At 38.6% G+C, this 19,053-nt stretch overlaps 1 protein-coding gene across 3 annotated transcripts in view; it reads left to right on the top strand.

Moving 5' to 3' along the window:
• Window positions 1–19,053, top strand: part of mdga1 (MAM domain containing glycosylphosphatidylinositol anchor 1) — a 535,716-nt gene that overhangs the window by 422,483 nt on the left and 94,180 nt on the right. For all 3 annotated transcript variants that reach the window (XM_061964377.2, XM_061964378.2, XM_061964380.2), the window contains exon 11: window positions 4,566–4,714. In XM_061964377.2, coding sequence (XP_061820361.2) covers window positions 4,566–4,714 — 149 coding nt within the window. The remainder of the gene's footprint in view (window positions 1–4,565; window positions 4,715–19,053) is intronic.

Raw genomic sequence — 19,053 nt, forward strand, 5'->3', positions numbered from 1 at the left:
GTAGAGCTTGAGTTGTTCAACAGTCTGGGGTCTCCGTTGTCGTATTTTAGGCTTCATAATGCGCCACACATTTTCAATGGTAGACAGGTCTGGACTACAGGCAGGCCAGTCTAGTACCCGCACTCTTTATTATGAAGCCACACTGTTGTAACACGTGGCTTGGCATTGTCTTGCTGAAATAAGCAGGAGATTCACTGATGTGTAAGTTACCCATGCCTTGGGCACTAATACACCCCCATACCATCACAGATGCTGGCTTTTGAACTTTGCGCCTGGAACAATCCGGATGGTTCTTTTCCTCTTTGATCCGGAGGACACGACGTCCACAGTTTCCAAAAACAATATGGAATGTGGACTCGTCAGACCACAGAACACTTTCCACTTTGCATCAGTCCATCTTAGATGAGCTCGGGCCCAGCGAAGCCGTCAGCATTTCTGGGTGTTGTTGATAAATGGCTTTCGCTTTGCATATTAGAGTTTTAACTTGCACTTACAGATGTAGCGACAAACTGTAGTTACTGATAGTGGTTTTTCTAAACACCCATGTGGTGATATCTTTTACACATTGATGTCACTTCTTGATGCAGTACCGCCTGAGGGATGGAAGGTCCGTATTACCATCGCATACGTGCAGTGATTTCTCCAGATTCTCTGAACCTTTTGATGATATTACGGACCGTAGATGGGGAAATCCCTAAATTCCTTGCAATAGCTCGTTGAGAATTGTTGTTCTTAAACTGTTCAACAAATTGCTCACGCATTTGTTCACAAAGTGGTGACCCTCGCTCCATCCTTGTTTGTGAATGACTTAGCATTTCGTGGAAGCTGCTTTTATACCCAATCATGGCACCCACCTGTTCCCAATTAGCCTGTTCACCTGTGGGATGTTCCAATTAAGTGCTTGATGAGCATTCCTCAACTTTTTCAGTCTTTTTTGCCACTTGTGCAAGCGTTTTTGAAACATGTTGCAGGCATCAAATTCCAAATGAGCTAATATTTGCAAAAAATAACAAAGTCTTCCAGTTCGAACATTAAATATATTGTCTTTGCAGTCTATTCAATTGCATATAGGTTGAAAATTATTTGCAAATCATTGTATTCTGTTTTTATTTACGTTTTATACAACGTGCCAACTTCACTGGTTTTGGGGTTTGTACAAAAATGTGTTGGAGGGTTTTAAATGTCTATTTTATGGCTTCATCGGTGGAATAGACCGTATCGCCATGACCTGAATCAATTGTATCGTATTATATTGTAAGTATTAATTTTAGATATGTTTAATAACATACAAAAGACGAGAAAACAGGGTGGAATGAATGCCTATGTCAGAAAATGTGTCTTTCAACAAGCCAGTCAGATGTTGTCCCTAGTATTGTAATATTTTATTTAAGAATTAGGGACATTTCCCTGAAAAAATAGTAAAATAAGGGAAACTGGTGTCAAAACCTGATTGCTTATTTGGATGCACCCATGTTATTTTACTGTAATACATTTAGACTTTGACTTAGACTTAGACTTAGATTTAGACTTAGACAAACTTTAATGATCCACAAGGGAAATTGGTCAACACAGTAGCTCAGTTACAATGATGGAAAGTGTAAGGATGGAAAGGACAATGCAGGTATAAATAGACTAATATAGCGACAAAAAATCTAACATATATACAAATATATACATAATATGTGTACAGAATAATATATATACAGATATATTATATTATGTCTATAACATACAGTATATACAATATATACAATATACAATATATACAACACATGTACAATATATACAATATACAATATATACAACGCATGTACAATATCTACAACACATGTACAATATTACAGTATATACAGTATATGTGACAGCAGCACCATAAAATAGAGAGTATTTATTTATAATGCCTGACTTTATAGGCTATAGGATGTGTCTCGCCCGTGTCTATCAAGTGTTGTTAAGCGGACTGGAAGCTGTGCTGCTACGGATTATTTTTTAATGAAAGTTAAAATAAAGGAACTGGAGGAAGTTGGTGGAAAAGGGGGAAAAAATACAGATTTTGTGTTGGACCCAAAGATCGGTGGGGGTCCCGTTTTCAGTGCATGTAAATATAAATTAATGAATGACAGGGCGCTTTAGATGAAATTTTACCGCAAACATATTCCTACAGCCAATTCCTGCTCGGTCACTGATAAGAAGGTAATGGCAGATTTCTCTGTTGTGTTGTCTTTTGTGGCGCACAGTGCTGGGACTGGATCTCGGTTGGGGTTGTGCCAGGTGCTTGTGCTACCTTATGGATATGTTATGTTAAATTTTACTATAGAAAGTAAATGATTGAACAATTTTTTTCCCATGCATTCATTTTGGTACAAAACATTGATTAATGGTCGAGACGCCCACCTTCTCCTGATCACTAATCAGAGAGCTATTTGTTCCTGCCTTGCGTCTTCACTCGGCCTGGCAGTCTAGTTTCGCTACACGCAAACGGTTGGTTTGGTTTTTCTCTCTACTCTCTAGTTTTTGTGTTTTTTGACTCCCCATGCTAAATATTTTCTGTTATTTTATGCTAAGCTAAAGCTAGCCTCGAGCTTTGTGTACGTTTCCCAGCGGTACGCTGGTTTGATTTTCACCCTTTGCTTTGAGAATAAATCTATTATGATCCGTTGCCCGGATCATAGTTTGTTCACGTTTTGTCGCTTGTTGGCTTAGTTCTGTTTCAGCACCCCTGTTTTGTGTCTTCTTGGTTGCCATGGTTATTTATTGTTTTCACCTGTCTCTGATTAGTGTCCGGGACGCTCACCTGTTTCCGAGCGCTAATCAGATAGCTATTTAGTCCTGCCTTTTCCCGTCACTCAGTCTGTTTTCCTTGTTTGCATCACGCAACAGCTAACGACATTTTCTACCTGCTTCCATGCAAACCCGTGCGCTAAGTGTTGTTCTGTAGTTTGATTCCTCTTTGTATGCTAGCTCCCGCACTAGCCTCCATAAGCCTTGCCTCCCGTGCTATTGGCACGCCTTTGTTTGTTCCTGTATGATTTATTCTAATAAATGATTTCCTACCTGCCTGCTTCGTCCGGAGTTGTCCGTCTGCATCCTGAGAGAACGACCTCCACATAACCATGCGACCCGATCGTTACAAAATCAGCATCATACCGGCGCGATGCTTCTTGACGTCCTGCTGCATCTTGGGGAAACGACTAACGCAACCGTGCGATCCAAACGCAACATTAATTTTGATTCAAAAGTGTTTACCGTATTTTTCGGACTATAATCGCAGTTTTTTTCATAGTTTGGTCGGGCTCCAGTGTGACTTATATATGTTTTTTTCCTCCTTTATTATGCATTTTCGGCAGGTGCGACTTATACTCCGGTGCGACTTATACTCCGAAATATACAGTACATCGTTTTGAAAACATTTTGTAATGGAGGTGGGCTCGAAATTAATATTTGCTTTGGCCCCCAATTTAGCCTGGGGCAGCCCTTCCTGATGCGCAGGTCATGTGGTGTGTTTAGGGCCCCACCATCCGTGAGTGGCCCCGTTTTGCAAGCTCATGTAAAATGTGACATTTTACCGCAAACATATTCCTAGCCCCTTCTTGCTCCGTCACTGATAGAAACATCATGGCATATTTCCCCAGACATTCCCACTGTCCCATGTGGCGTGCATTGTTACTGCTGGGCTTAGTAAAGTGTCAGGATTTTTTGGTTGTGATAAATATGTTATTTTGCACGAAATAATACAAAAATATTCAACAGTCTTTTCCCATGAATTGGTACAGAACATGCATAACATTAAATTCTAGTTTGTTTTGAAAAACAAACATTGTTTTACGTACATTTACAAAAATACTGAAATTCCACGACATAGTGAATTTGCAAACAGCTAAAATTTTGCACAAAGCAAACTATAACCTGCTACCCAAGAATATACAACATTTCTTCCCAACAAAAGAAGAGAAATATAATCTTAGAGAAAAATGTAATTTTTAAGACATTTGTATGCACGTACAACACTTAAGACCTTCAGTATATAAATATGTGGAATTAAATTACGGAAAGGATTAAGCAAATAAATCAAACAATGTACTAATATGATCCACTTCAAGAAACTCTTCAAACTTAGTGTTTACAAAGTACAATGAAGAAGAACCATGATAAACATTCTGAATTTATCTCATCCATCCATTCATTTTCAAGATAATCTTACTCATCTCACCATATGAAATATAACTTACTTCACCAATTATTATTTATTTATTTGTATTGTTATTACTTATGGAGTATATTGTGAATAAATTGAGAACAGGAAGTCAACAAAACTTGTAACAACTGCTATGTAAAGGAAAAGGGTTAGGATTAAGTAAGCGGTACTTCTTCCTACTCCTTTTCGAACAAGTTGAATAGAGAAACTGGAAATTGTGATGTATCATATTGTTTGCATGCACGTTCCAAATAAACTTAAACTCAAACTCAAGAAGTATGTAAAAACAATTGTCAAGATAAAATTCTGCTTTAGGCCCCAATTTTCGCCAGATTTTTTATTTTTTTTTATTTCTATCTTATTTTCACAGCAACACCTTACAACGCCGAATTCTACTTCGACACACCCAACCCGGTGAGGATTCTAAAAGGAAACAACTACTCCTACAACCTGCAGTGGACGCAGAGAGAGCCCGAGGCTACAGATCAAATCATCGGCTACTGGATAAACGTCCGAAAGGTGACGTAAAACTTACACCCGTGCACTTTGAGGCCTTGTTTTGTGGAGCACTTCCCCTAACCGGGCGTGTATCAGTATGTAGTAGGTGTGCATGCAAAGTAAAGCTTTATGAGCCTCGGGGACGAGGCGAGCAACGTGTAGTTAATCAATCGGGGACTTACGCTGAATGAACAATGGCCTCTTCTTCCCTGCTGTGTCAGGCTTGGACGGAGGAAGGGACTCAGATGCAGAGAGGTGATTCCAAATAAAGCTTTTATTTTGAAATACTCTTTAAGCCTCCAGAGCCGAGTAAATTCAATTACTATGAAATACAAAAAATACTATTGACAAAATGTTCCAAAAGGGAAAAACCGAAAATCACTCCAAAAAAGGAGGAATATAAAAATAAGGACGATATAATTAGCTCCGTATCTGTTATCAAAAAACTTTAACAAAAAAACGCTCCAAACAGGAGGAAGAAAATAAAGACTATAAAACTTCCATCCATCCATTTTCTACCGCTTATTCCCTTTGGGGTCGCGGGGGGCGCTGGAGCCTATCTCAGCTACAATCGGGCGGAAGGCGGGGTACACCCTGGACAAGTCGCCACCTCATCACAGGGCCAACACAGATAGACAGACAACATTCACACTCACATCCACACACTAGGGCCAATTTAGTGTTGCCAATCAACTTATCCCCAGGTGCATGTCTTTGGAAGTGGGAGGAAGCCGGAGTACCCGGAGGGAACCCACGCAGTCACGGGGAGAACATGCAAACTCCACACAGAAAGATCCCGAGCCCGGGATTGAACCCAAGACTACTCAGGACCTTCGTATTGTGAGGCAGATGCACTAACCCCTCTGCCACCGTGAAGCCCGACTATAAAACTTAACTACTCTAATCAATGTAAACAAAAAATCACTCAACAAACTTTGAGGAAAAATATCTTTAAGGAAAAATAATAACTCACCACTGCGGTAGAAAAAGGTAGGATAACAAAAGTCGCTCTGAGGGAGGAAAAAAGTTAATTCAAAATTACAGCGTGGGATATTCTGGGAGCAAGGACGTAGACGTGAGACAAGGCAAGGCATGGACATGAACAGGGACATGGAACGCAAGACAGGCACGAAAGCTCGAGACAATCTGGCACAGAACAAGGGACGGCGTGGCGCAGTGGGAGAGTGGCCGTGCGCGACCCGAGGGTCCCTGGTTCAATCCCCACCTAGTACCAACCTCGTCATGTCCGTTGTGTCCTGAGCAAGACACTTCACCCTTGCTCCTGATGGGTGCTGGTTAGCGCCTTGCATGGCAGCTCCCTCCATCAGTGTGTGAATGTGTGTGTGAATGGGTAAATGTGGAAGTAGTGTCAAAGCGCTTTGAGTACCTTGAAGGTAGAAAAGCGCTATACAAGTACAACCCATTTATCATTTATTTATAAGGGGAGGCTTGGGCTTATAAAGAACATGAGGGTAATGGGAAACAGGTGGAAACAATCAAGGGTCAGGAATGACGTCAGACTGGTGACACAAGAGGAAGGACCCGTGATCTGAAACAAGAGGAGTTGCTTTTCAAAATAAAACATGTAAATCACAAGACAGAAAAAACCAAGACAAGACTTCCCTCACCGCGGTGTGACATGTTGAGGCTCCTAACTATCAATGAGTTTATGTTCTTATGACAGCTCTTTGCATCAAGCTAGAAGAAATAACATGATGTCGAATTCACCGAGTCAATGAAATCCCTTATAGCAGAAAGTGTGGTAAGAAAGAGTACTTTATTACAATGTAATCTAAGTGGTTACATGCTTTTTAATCAGAGTAATTACCTTTTTTTTTTTAACTGAGCCCTCAAGACTGTCTTTCTTCTATTTGTGTGTGTGTGTGTGTGTGTGTGTGTGTGTGTGTGTGTGTGTGTGTGTGTGTGTGTGTGTGTGTGTGTGTGTGTGTGTGTGTGTGTGTGCGTGCGTGCGTGTGTGCGAGCCAGACTGCAAAGCCTGCCAGCTTGCTTTTGTGCAGCTGAATGGCTGATCCTCCTCCTATTTTAATACTCGGATGCCAGCCAAATTAAGTGAGGTTCTACAGGGAGGAAGAGAATTAGTTCCTTCCTTGAGATTCTATTTTCATTGTGTGCCTCAGAACTCCGTTTTCTTTTGGGAAACCTGCGTTCTGTCCTTCAATTCGAAGCACGCACACACACACACACACACACACACACACACACACACACACACACACACACACACACACACACACACACACACACACACACACAAATAACTAACCAACCGCTTATTTTATTCCGCATTTACGCCCTTTGTTAACCATATCTGAGCCAACAGTTCTTGCACCTGTGTTTATTTTTTTTTCCGTTATCTTGTCGTAAGTACAGACTGATGACATTTAAAAGCTGTTACACGCTTCAAATGATAGCTTGAGTGGCAGTTTCTTAACGGGTATTCAACATAAACAAGGTGTGTATTTATGTTAAGTGGAAATGTGGACGTGGGGGTGAAAAAAACACAAGCAACAGGGTGTGAAAGGAAGAAATAAGATGGAAATTAAAGGAAAAACAGCAAATCTCTGCGGTCCCCTTGACTATTAAATAGACTCGGAGAACATCGGAAAGTAATACCATATCAATTTCACAAGCCATCTATTCCGGCAACACTTTCCGCGGCTCATCCTCTTAACGCCTCAGCACTCTATCTTTTTAGCACATGCCCAATGATGTGGGGCTCTCGGGGGACGCATTGAGACAGTAACAGATCAGATGTTGTCGAGCAGACGTCTTTACTGAAAGACCGGCTGACTTTTCATTCACGTGCTTTACACGTGTCAGCTTGAACTTATATTGTACTTTATACTGTAAACATGAGTTGTGATACATGACATCACTGTTTTTCAACCACTAGTGTGCCGTGAGATACAGTCTGGTGTCCCGTGGGAGATTATCTAATTTCACCTATTTGGGTTAAAAATATTTTTTGCAAACCAGTAATTATAATCTGCAAATTATGTGTTGTTGTTGAGTGTCTGTACTGTCTAGAGCTCGACAGAGTGACCGTGTAATACTCTTCCATATCAGTAGGTGGCAGCCGGTAGCTAATTGCTTTGTCGATGTCGAAAACAGCAAGAGGCAGCGTGCAGGTAAAAAGGTGTCTAATGCTTAAAGCAAAAATAAACAAAAGGTGAGTGCCCCTAAGAAAAGGCATTGGAGCTTAGGGAAGGCTATGCAGAACGAAACTAAAACTGAACTGGCTACAAAGTAAACAAAAACAGAATGCTGGACGACAGCAAAGACTTACTGTGGAGCAAAGACGGCGTCCACAGGGTACATCCGAACATGACATGACAATCAACAATATCCCCACGAAGAAGGATAAATACAACTGAAATATTCTTGATCGCTAAAACAAAGTAGATGCGGGAAATATCGCTCAAAGGAAGACATGAAAATGCTACAGGAAAATACCAAAAAAAGAGAAAAAGCCACCAAAATAGGAGCGCAAGACAAGGACTAACGAAAGCAAAAAACTCAAAATAAGTCACGGTGTGATGTGACAGGTGGTGACAGTACACCTACTTTGAGACAAGAGCTATACTGATGCATGCTTGGTTATGGTTTAAAATCATATCCAACAATTGCGACAACAACTTTTTACTGTCAACTGAGTTTCGTTTTGTTAATGATTTCTGCTGGTGGTGTGCCTCCGGATTTGTTCAACGCAAAAAAATCTGCCTTGGCTCAAAAAAGGTAGAAAAACACTGCATTACATGGTGCATGTCAGTGTCCAAAAGACAGCCAAAAGAGGTTGGGAGATGAGATTAAATGTAAAGGTAAAAAATAGTTGAGAAATGCACCCAATTGCAGGAAATGTAGTCCTGATTTTATTTTTATTTATTTTTCTCGGGTTTGCGTGACATCACTTTGTTCTGATAGAAAAGTTCCTCTTTATTTTCCTCTGTTGTTCTTCAAAGAGTGCTCACATGCCTGATATATACATGATTGATGTGATGATTGTTGTGTGATTAATCCCGTGACTAAACTCGTTCATTTGGACAGCCCTTAAAAACATATCTCTATCGAGTTGGCATGTTTTCCACAAGCCTGCATGCATTTTCTCTGCAACTTCAGACAACTTAGAGTCTCGATCCACCTAACATCTCGTGCAGTTTTTTGGAATATGTGGAAAAAACGGAGTACAGCTACATTTTACTTTCTTTGATCTATATATTTCACTTCTTGAAGAAAAAAAACAACAACAACTCATTAGGGTTGTACGGTATACCGGTATTAGTATAGTACCGCAATACTAATGAATCATATTTGGTACTATACCGCCTCTAAAAAGTACCGGTCCACCCCACCCCCACCCCCACCCCCCGCATCCCCGTCGTCGTCACGTCGTGTCATTGCTGGTTTACGAGCAGACGAGCATGTTCGGCAGCGCACAATCACAGAGTACTTACAAGCAGACACAGTGTGTAGACAGAAAAGGGAGAATGGACGTATTTTGGCTTGAAAACTAAAGATAAAGGTGAAGTTAGAACACTGAAACACCCTCAGGAAGAGGTGCTTTAAGACATGGCTATCTAGCTAGCGGCTAAAGTCCAGCCCCAGTTGGCAGTGTTTTAGCTACTTCTAAATCACTAATCCTCGCCTCCATGGCGACAAATAAAGTATGTTTCTTACAAGTATCATCTCTGCAGGACGAGGAATAGCTAAACATACACATACACATACACATACACACCGTAGCTCACCGGCGTCAAAATGTAAACAAACACCATTGGTGGATCTACACCTAACATCCACTCTAATGATACCAAGTACAGGAGCATGTCTAGTCGATACTACTAAGATTTCATTAATATTTTTTGGCATCATAACATCTTCTTTTTCGGTTTTTTTAAATGTGTATTATGTTTATAAACTCAGGAAATATGTCCCTGGACACATGAGGACTTTGAATATGACCAATGTAGGATCCTGTAAGTACTTGGTATCGTATTGATACCCAAATGTGTGGTATCATCCAAAACTAATGTAAATTATCAAACAACAGAATAATAAGTGATTATTACATTTTAACAGTAGAGAAAGTAAGCAGATATTAACAGTAAATGAACAAGTAGATTAATAATTCATTTTCTACCACTTGTCCTTGATAATTTTGACAAAATAATAGAATGAAAAATGACACAATATGTTGCTGCAAATGTCAGCAGCTAAATTAGGAGTCTTTGTTTGTTTACTTATTACTAAAAGACAAGTTGTCTTGTATGTTCACTATTTTAGTTAAGGACAAACTTGCAATAAGAAACATATGTTTAATGTACCCTACGATGTTTTGTTAAAATAAAGCCAATAATGCAATTTTTTGTGGTCCTCTTTAATTAGAAAAGTACCGAAAAGTATCGAAATAATTTTGGTACCGGTACCAAAATATTAGTATCGCGTAGGGATGTCCGATAGTGGCTTTTTGCCGATATCCGATATTCCGATATTGTCCAACTCTTTAATTACCGATACCGATATCAACCGATATATGCAGTCGTGGAATTAGCACATTATTATGCCTAATTTGGACAACCTGGTATGGTGAAGATAAGGTACTTTATAAAAAAATTAATAAAATAAGATACATAAATTAAAAACATTTTCTTGAATAAAAAAGAAAGTAAAACAATATAAAAACAGTTACATAGAAACTAGTAATTAATGAAAATGAGTAAAATTAACTGTTAAAGGTTAGTACTATTAGTGGACCAGCAGCACGCACAATCATGTGTGCTTATCGTCTGTATCCCTTGCAGACTGTATTGATATATATTGATATATAATGTAGGAACCAGAATATTAACAACAGAAAGAAACAACCCTTTTGTGTGAATGAGTGTGAATGAGTGTAAATGGGGGAGGGAGTTTTTTTGGGTTGGTGCACTAATTGTAAGTGTATCTTGTGTTTTTTATGTTGATTTAATAAACAAATAAATAACAATACCGATAATTAAAAAAACGATACCGATAATTTCCGATATTACATTTTAACGCATTTATCGGCCGATAATATCGGCAGGCCGATATTATCGGACATCTCTAGTATCGGGACAACACTACAACTCATATAATATCTGTTGGAATAGCCATTGGATGCGTCACGACACACACAGTCCAGTTTTCCCAACAAGCGCATGCAATCACACACACTCTCCCATGCAAACACACATGCCATTATCATATATATGAGAAATTTGAACAAAACTGCTCATGATGAATTAGCGGTGTACATTATTTCTATTAAATGAATAATGTATGGACATAACCTAGCCCGCTATATATGCAGCTAATCTCTCTCTGGACCCCACATAGATTCCAGTCAAACCTGTGCACAGATAGTCATGCATACACAAATATGACTTGTTCGCGCACACACACACACACACACACACACACACACACACACACACACACACACACACACCTCGGAGTCTCCTGGATCAGTCATGAAAGAGACCCATTAAAAGAGGATACGAGAATAATTAACCTCATACTCTATTATTTAAAAAGGCTGCCTCCTCTTGTGTTGTAAATCCTTATTTATTTCACAAGCCAATTGTCTGTTTCCATTGTGTGAATCCTTCCATTTCGTTCTCGCTCTTTTTCACACATTCTCCCCATTGTCGTTTCTGCAAACATGGAAATGATCCAAAATGTAAAACATATTGACTTGATTATAGTGAGAAAAAAGGCTGGCGTGTGTACATGTCTCTTAATTGCTATTGCCCAATACTAATATAGTGAAGGGTTTTCCAACTTTTATTAAGCCAATGCACACATTTCATATTAATGACCCTAACCTGTTCAGTGGCCTTGTGGTTAGAGTGTCCGCTCTGAGATCGGTAGGTCGTGAGTTCAAACCCCGGCCGAGTCATACCAAAGACTATAAAAATGGGACCCATTACCTCCCTGCTTGGCACTCAGCATCAAGGGTTGGAATCTGGGGTTAAACCACCAAAATGATTCCCGAGCGCGGCCACCGCTGCTGCTCACTGCTCCCCTCACCTCCCAGGGGGTGATCAAGGGTGATGGGTCAAATGCAGAGGATAATTTCACCACACCTAGTGTGTGTGTGACAATCATTGGTACTTTAACTTAACTTTATTCATTTTAAATGATGTTGGGATATTTAGCTGTATACTTTGGAACGCTTGTGTTTTTTTGTAAACAATTCTCAAGTGGGTCAACTTTTCTTTTTCTCTCATCACTGCATCGGATATTTGTACAATGGAACCTCAATTTTACGAACGCCTCTTTTTGCAACCTTTTCGGTTTATGACGTATACATCTCGCCAAATATGCCCCCGTGTGTCTCGGCGTATGAACACTTCATTCACTAATTAATTTATTTTGCATGCTGATTGAAGTCATCGGGGGGGCTGCCCTTATGATGACATCACTTCCTGTACACACAGGCATGGCCATTTTGAAGAGGCGGGACCTCCCTACTTCACATCCTGTTTACATCCTGTACACACGAACGCAGGAATTGCGATTAGCTTCGGCGGCGAGCGGCACTTCTGACAAGTTTTTTGCCACAATTGTTGTACCTTGTGCCTGTCAGAACTGTGTCAGCCTGTCTTAGAGATCACTTTGTGTGATCAAAAACACTTTACATGTGTCCAAACTCTCAGTCTTGCTGTATAGCTTCAGGTTGCTGGACAACTGCTTTAAACTAGCATTTTAGCTAGTTTGAGGATTTTTCAGTAAAAGGGACTTTGTTCCGCAGCGAGTCTTTAATTGTGATGAGACCAAAGAAGATGCCATATTACAGCAAAGGAGAAGGTACTACCGGGACTTAAGCCGATGAAGAATCGCCTCACACTGCTGGTTTGTGCTAATGCTTGCGCTAAAATAATTTTCCTTATTTGCTTTATGGTTTTGGAGAGCACCAACAAGACTTGTGTGTGAGTGATGACATTTAAGCTTGCTGTAATGTTGTTGTGTTGTTTGGACAAAATAGCCATTACTCTTTTGTGTATGTGTGTGTCCGTGTATGTCTGTATATACGTGTACATATATATATGTGTGTGTTTGTATATATATTCACTATGGATTATTCAAACAAGCCTGTTTCGCAAGTTTGTAAAATATAAAATCCCCTGACGAGCAGGAAAAACTGCGAACCAGGCTATTTTTCCCTATATATACTGTATATATATCTATATACATATAGATACATATACCAAATTTTTCGGAGTATAAGTCGCTCCGGGGTATAAATTGTACCGGCCGAAAATGCATAATAAAGAAGAAAAAAAAACACGTATAAGTCGCACTGGAGTATAAGTCGCATTTTTTGGGGAAATGTATTTGATAAAACCCAACACCAAGAATAGACATTTAAAAGGCAATTTAAAATAAATAAAGAATAGTGAACAACAGGCTGAATAAGTGTACGTTATATGACGCATAAATAACCAACTGAGAACGTGCCTGGTATGTTAACGTAACATATTATGGTAAGATTCATTCAAATAACTACAACATATAGAACATGCTATACGTTTACCAAAAAATATGTCACTCCTAATCGCTAAATCCGATGAAATCTTATACGTCTAGTCTTTTAAATGAATGAGCTAAATAATATTATTTGATATTTTACGGTAATGTGTTTATAATTTCACACACAAGTCGCTCCTGAGTATAAGTCGCAACCCCGGCCAAACAATGAAAAAAACTGCGACTTATAGTCCGAAAAATATGGTATATGGTATATATATATATATATATATATATATATATATACATATATATACATATACACAGACACACACTCTCTGGCACTGTGTTATATAGTTGTATTATTCCACATAGTTTTTTTAGGTAAGAGAAAACACTAAATAGAGATCTCATTATTACGATTCTGCATGGTAGCAGCAGTAGTGACCCCAAAAAAGGAAACAGGAGATGGCATGCACATAAAATAAGGTTTAATCTTCACAAACTAAAACAAAGTGCAGCAGGGAAGTGCACAAGAACCCCAAACACTTCAAGGGAAACTGCACTTTTTTGGGAATTTTGACTATGGTTTACAATTATTATGAGAACATTTTTTTTTTTTTTTTTTTGCTTTCTAACATGTACATATCGTCTCGTTCTTGGTGGCTCCCAATGCAGCTAGTGGGAGCATTTAATTCTACCTCTAAATCACTTTAAAAATGCATTCAAAAACCATCAACAATACTTGATTTACGTTCCGTAACCTGTATACTAACCAAACTGTAGCAACATTGTTATTGTATGAGCAAACACTGAGGAACTCTTTTTTTAGCACGTTGGCGTGCTTAGGTATTAGCCGTAAAAGCTAACTTCGGCAAGAGATAAGCTAGCTTCTACGTCAGCACGAAATGCGTTTTAGTTTGTAATGCACAACACAATAGGACACCAATCTGTACTGACTGAAAAACATGAAAAATCATATTACAGTATCTAGTATGAGCCCACATTTTCATGTTTTGTTTGTGCTGTCTGTCATAATACACGCATGCCGATTGACAGTTGTCTGTTTGGTCCAGCTGGCCGGTTTCATCTCAGTAAGCACTCCATTTATGTCGAAATAGCATGTCGCTTTCTCACTCACACTTCTGTCTGCTCCAAGATCTACTCTTTCTTCGTGATGGCGTCTAAAAGCGGGCGTTCATCCTCCGTATATTCAGCTTCAAAAAGATACGGTTGAGAATCTTCATTTGTCCAAAAATAGTCGTCTTTGTTGTTTGTTACCAAGTATGCCGTGATTAGAACACACAATTCCCCTTTTTTTTTCCGGAAGTAGGACACACATTTGTTGCCAGAAGTCAGAAGTATGCTGCTATGGAAACAGACAAAAATATGCCAAGGAATTAGTTCTGGCATTGATTAAAACGATCGTAATACGGAAAATATTCTACATATTAAAACGTGTGTGGTACTACATTATATATATATACTTGCAGTGTGTATACAACTGCTGGACCAAACGGACAACTGTCTATCCTGTGTTATGTGTTTTATGTTGCACGATTGCACCAAGTAAAATTCCTAGTTTGTGAACCCGTTCTCAAATAATGGCAATAAAAACTATTCTGATTCTGATTCTGATTGTTAACCACTGTGTTTCATTTTTTCAAAAGTGGCTCCAATTGTGATGAAATTACATTCAGGACAGGGTTTTCTTTTATGCTAATTTTAACAATTGTGCACACATGCATGTACCGTGCGTAAATACCTTGACTACCATCGAAACACTTTCATTTCACTTCTGAGTGTCAGATTGCAAGGCATCACTGACTCAACTTAGCTATCACACAAGTTATGCATATTTCATGGCGACTGCGTTGCCTTCCTCCTACAGTATACGATATTCCACATCATTATATGCCGGCTGTTTGAGCAGTGTGTAAATGTTTACACGCGGGGTGTAGCGTTCGCATATTTGCATTGATGTGGAAATCTTGATTAATGTGCATTAGAGTGGATAAATACATAAGTAAAATATATGAACGGTGATGCATGTAGCCCACATTGTAGTTTTTTTTGCAAAATCATCCACATTTTGATGACGGTAAAAAAAATATTGGTGAGAGGATGGGAACGTAAACTTGGTACCAAAATTCCAGCAGTGCCAACGTGAACGTCAGTATTGAAAAATGTAGATATTGTTGCCCTATTTTGCTGTGAAATTAACATTATTATTGATTATGAGTTAATATACATATATAAAGCTCAAAAGTTGGGTTGTACTTCACCTTAAAAAAAACAGACTAGTCCACCCACAACGTCTGCTTGAAGGCGAGCAAGTAATGACTTTGCTCAATTAATACACAACTCTTGCATACATGATTACCTAACAGTCAAAACTGCAGTCTAACATCGCCACTATCAACTTTCAATTTATGTTCAAATTGTGCAGAATATTTGCAGTATAGTAAAGTATGATTATTATTATTATTTCTTTAAATGTGCCTTATCTACAACAGTCAAGCATTGAGGTAGTGGGATGCATGGATAAGGTTGGGTATTGTTTACATTTTTACTGATGGTACAATAGTTCCAAATTGGTACTTCTGCTTCAACAGTGCCAGGACAAGCAATGCAAAGTAAAAAACAAAAACATTTAAATATTTTTTATTTTTTTTCAACAGTTTTATGACACGCAAGTTGAACTGAATTGTAATTTAAACTAGAAGAGGCAACTCCTGAAGGAATTGCATGTGGATGCTCTAATGCTGAAGTTGAACTGAAATGCTGACAGAATGTAGTATGAATGTAAGAATAGTTTGAATGTTTGAATGGTTTGAATGTTGAAGAGTTTGAATTTACATGAGAAACGGAATTTGGAAAAGTGTTAGTTGGATGAGTCGAATGTGTTGAAGGTGGAATGGTTTGAATATGTTTAAAAATGTGCAAATTGTGCAAATTAAAAAAATGGACAATTCACTTTGAATGGGGTAATTGTCCCTGAAAACTGGGAATTCTGGGGAATCCGGGAAATGTTTTAATTTGTTGAAGGAGAGCACACAATTTTGAACCGGCTGAATATTTTGGAGTTGGGAAGGTTTGGATCGGATGAAAAATGTGGGAATTTTGGAACTTTGAAGAATGTCCCATTGGTTTAAATGGGAATTTCCCTAAGAAATTGAGAATTTCGGTAAAAGCGGGAATTTTTTTGAAAATGATAAAAAACTTAAATAGTCTGAATGAGTTGAAATGGTTAGCGTTTGAATTTTTCAAATCGGTCGAGAAATGTTGAAGTAGTAAGATGTTGAAGTGAGAAATGGTATAACGGAATTCCTGAAATTTTCCAGTTCAAAAAACAACATCATTTTGTTTTCTTAATTAAGAGGAACGTTTTGAAGGTAGAACGGTTGAAGTGGGTTGAAAAATGTGGGCGGAGTAGTCACCAGAAAAAAGAGTGGAAATAGGACTTTGGAAAACCAGGCATTCTGGAAAATCCTGGAATTTTTTTGAACTTGAAAAAAGATAAGTTTAAGTTTCCAAAATGTTGAAATGTGTAGAAGGTGGAATGGTTTGAATTGGTTGAAAAATGTGGAAATGGCGAAAGTTTGAAAAATGGCCAATTCATTTTTAATGGGAAAAATGTCCCGGAAAACTTGGAATTCTGGGAAATCTGAGAATTTTTGGAAATTGTCAAGGGAAACCCTGCAACTACCGAATAGGCAGTTTGAAGTTGAAACGGTTTGAATCGGATGAAAAATGTGGAAGGTAGAGCGCGACAAAATCTGGAGAAGAAGAAGAAAAATAAGTTGAATAAATAGATGAATTTTGGTGTAGAAAACCTTATGCTTTGGAGCATTCACACAATTATTCAATATTGGAAATGAAATGCTAAACAATATGCAATATGCAACAGTATAAAACACAGCCTAACAACATATTGTCATAATTGTTACAATTATTACAATTACACAGTTATTACACAGCATCACAACACAAGACCGTGAGTCGCTTGCATGTGTTGTTGAAATTTCAGAGGTTGGAGTTTTGTGAATGCAGCTCCCCCAAAACAAGGAGGTTTTGTGTTGTGACAAGCACAAATTGTGTGGTGGTGCATCTGATGACTGCTGTTGGCATGTAAATATCCGACAATACAATTCAAAGCGCCGAAGTGAGGTACCGATAGCCCCTGGTGAGCTGCGGTCATTGAGAGAAAAGGTAGTGAAGCAGAGCGTGATCCTCTCTCTCGGGAAACTGGGCCACGTGGAAATTGTTTTTACATGACAAGCCCAAACACACCTCCAAGAAGACAAGTGCCTTGAAAGGTGAAGGTGATGGAGTGGCTCAATATGTTTCCTCCAGACCTCAACCCAACTGAACACCTGGCATCTTCAGGCAAAAGGAAGGTGAAGAAGTGAATGTGTCTAACATCCACCAGCTCTACCAGTAACAACCTGTGCAGCACTTGTGAATTCCATGCCCAAGAGTATCAATAGACCCATAGCGCCCATAGGACCAAAATGTTATGCATTTTTTCCTCCTAAATATGTATTTAATTGTCACATGTCAATTGTATATCATCAATTAGTTTTTGAGTAATTGGTAGAACACTAACTGTACTTGGTGTGACATCACCGACAGAACTGGCGCCCATTTCCCTGCACAGACAGTGCATGTAAAGCATGTAAAATTATTATTTTTATCATTTTTTTGGCATGATTTTGTCGCTCTGGTCCATGATTACTTCAAAACTGGTATGGTTAACATTATGAGCAACCAAGAAATATAAAAGAGTCACTATTTCCAGACTTCCCCGTTCTTCCATCTCCTCTTCCATGAACACCATAGGCCAGGGGTCACCAACGCGGTGCCCGCGGGCACCAGGTCGCCCGTATGGGCCAGATGAGTAGCCCGCTGGCCTGTTCTAAAAATAGCTCAAATAGCAGCACTTACCAGTGAGCTGCCTCTATTTTTTAAATTGTATTTATTTACTAGCAAGCTGGTCCAGCTTTGCTCGACATTTTTAATTCTAAGAGAGACAAAACTCAAAAAGAATTTGAAAATCCAAGAAATTATTTTAAAGACTTGGTCTTCACTAACTGACAAAGAAACAGACAACATATTTGGTGTCCAGTTCAAAGTGTGACATGATTTAATTAAAAATTTGAGAGTTGACTTTTGTATTTTACATGAGTTATTATTTGTACAAACATGGTGCAAAGTAATTCATGATTTGTTAAAAAAATGTTAGTGGCTAGCTAGTTAAAATGGGGTATTGTGATTTCACAAGACTGAAATTGAAATAAGGCCACAGTAATGGCTGCGTGTTGACTCATTTTCAGTGGATTGTAAATCTACACTGCTATACAAGATGACACAGATTACTCTAAAGCAGGGGTGTCAAACTCATTTTAGATCGGGGGCCACATGGAGAAAAAACTACTCCCAAGTGGGAGTAGATACCGGAATGGTATAATCACGGCACGATAACTTGAAAATAATGACAACTTCAGATTGGTTTCCTTGTTTAAAAATAGAACAAGCACATTCTGAAATTGTACAAATCATAATGTTATTGTTTGTTTGTTTTACACTTACATGTTGTAGTTAATAGTATTCTATCTTTATTTGTCGTTATTTATATTTTCTGAATAAATTATGTGATAATGTTCATCAGTCAACTCATCGGTGTTTATTTTCAGTCCATCAAGATAAAAAAAAAAAACAATGTCAAAATGAAATTACAGTATGTTATTTATGTAGTTTGATCATTTTCCTCGACTGATGTACTAACATCTTGTGGTTTATTTTGTACATATGTAGCATCATCTACAAAGATACAATAATTACTATTGTGA

The sequence above is a fragment of the Nerophis lumbriciformis genome, linkage group LG06 (genome assembly GCF_033978685.3).
Source record: "Nerophis lumbriciformis linkage group LG06, RoL_Nlum_v2.1, whole genome shotgun sequence".
Classification (NCBI taxonomy): domain Eukaryota; kingdom Metazoa; phylum Chordata; class Actinopteri; order Syngnathiformes; family Syngnathidae; genus Nerophis; species Nerophis lumbriciformis.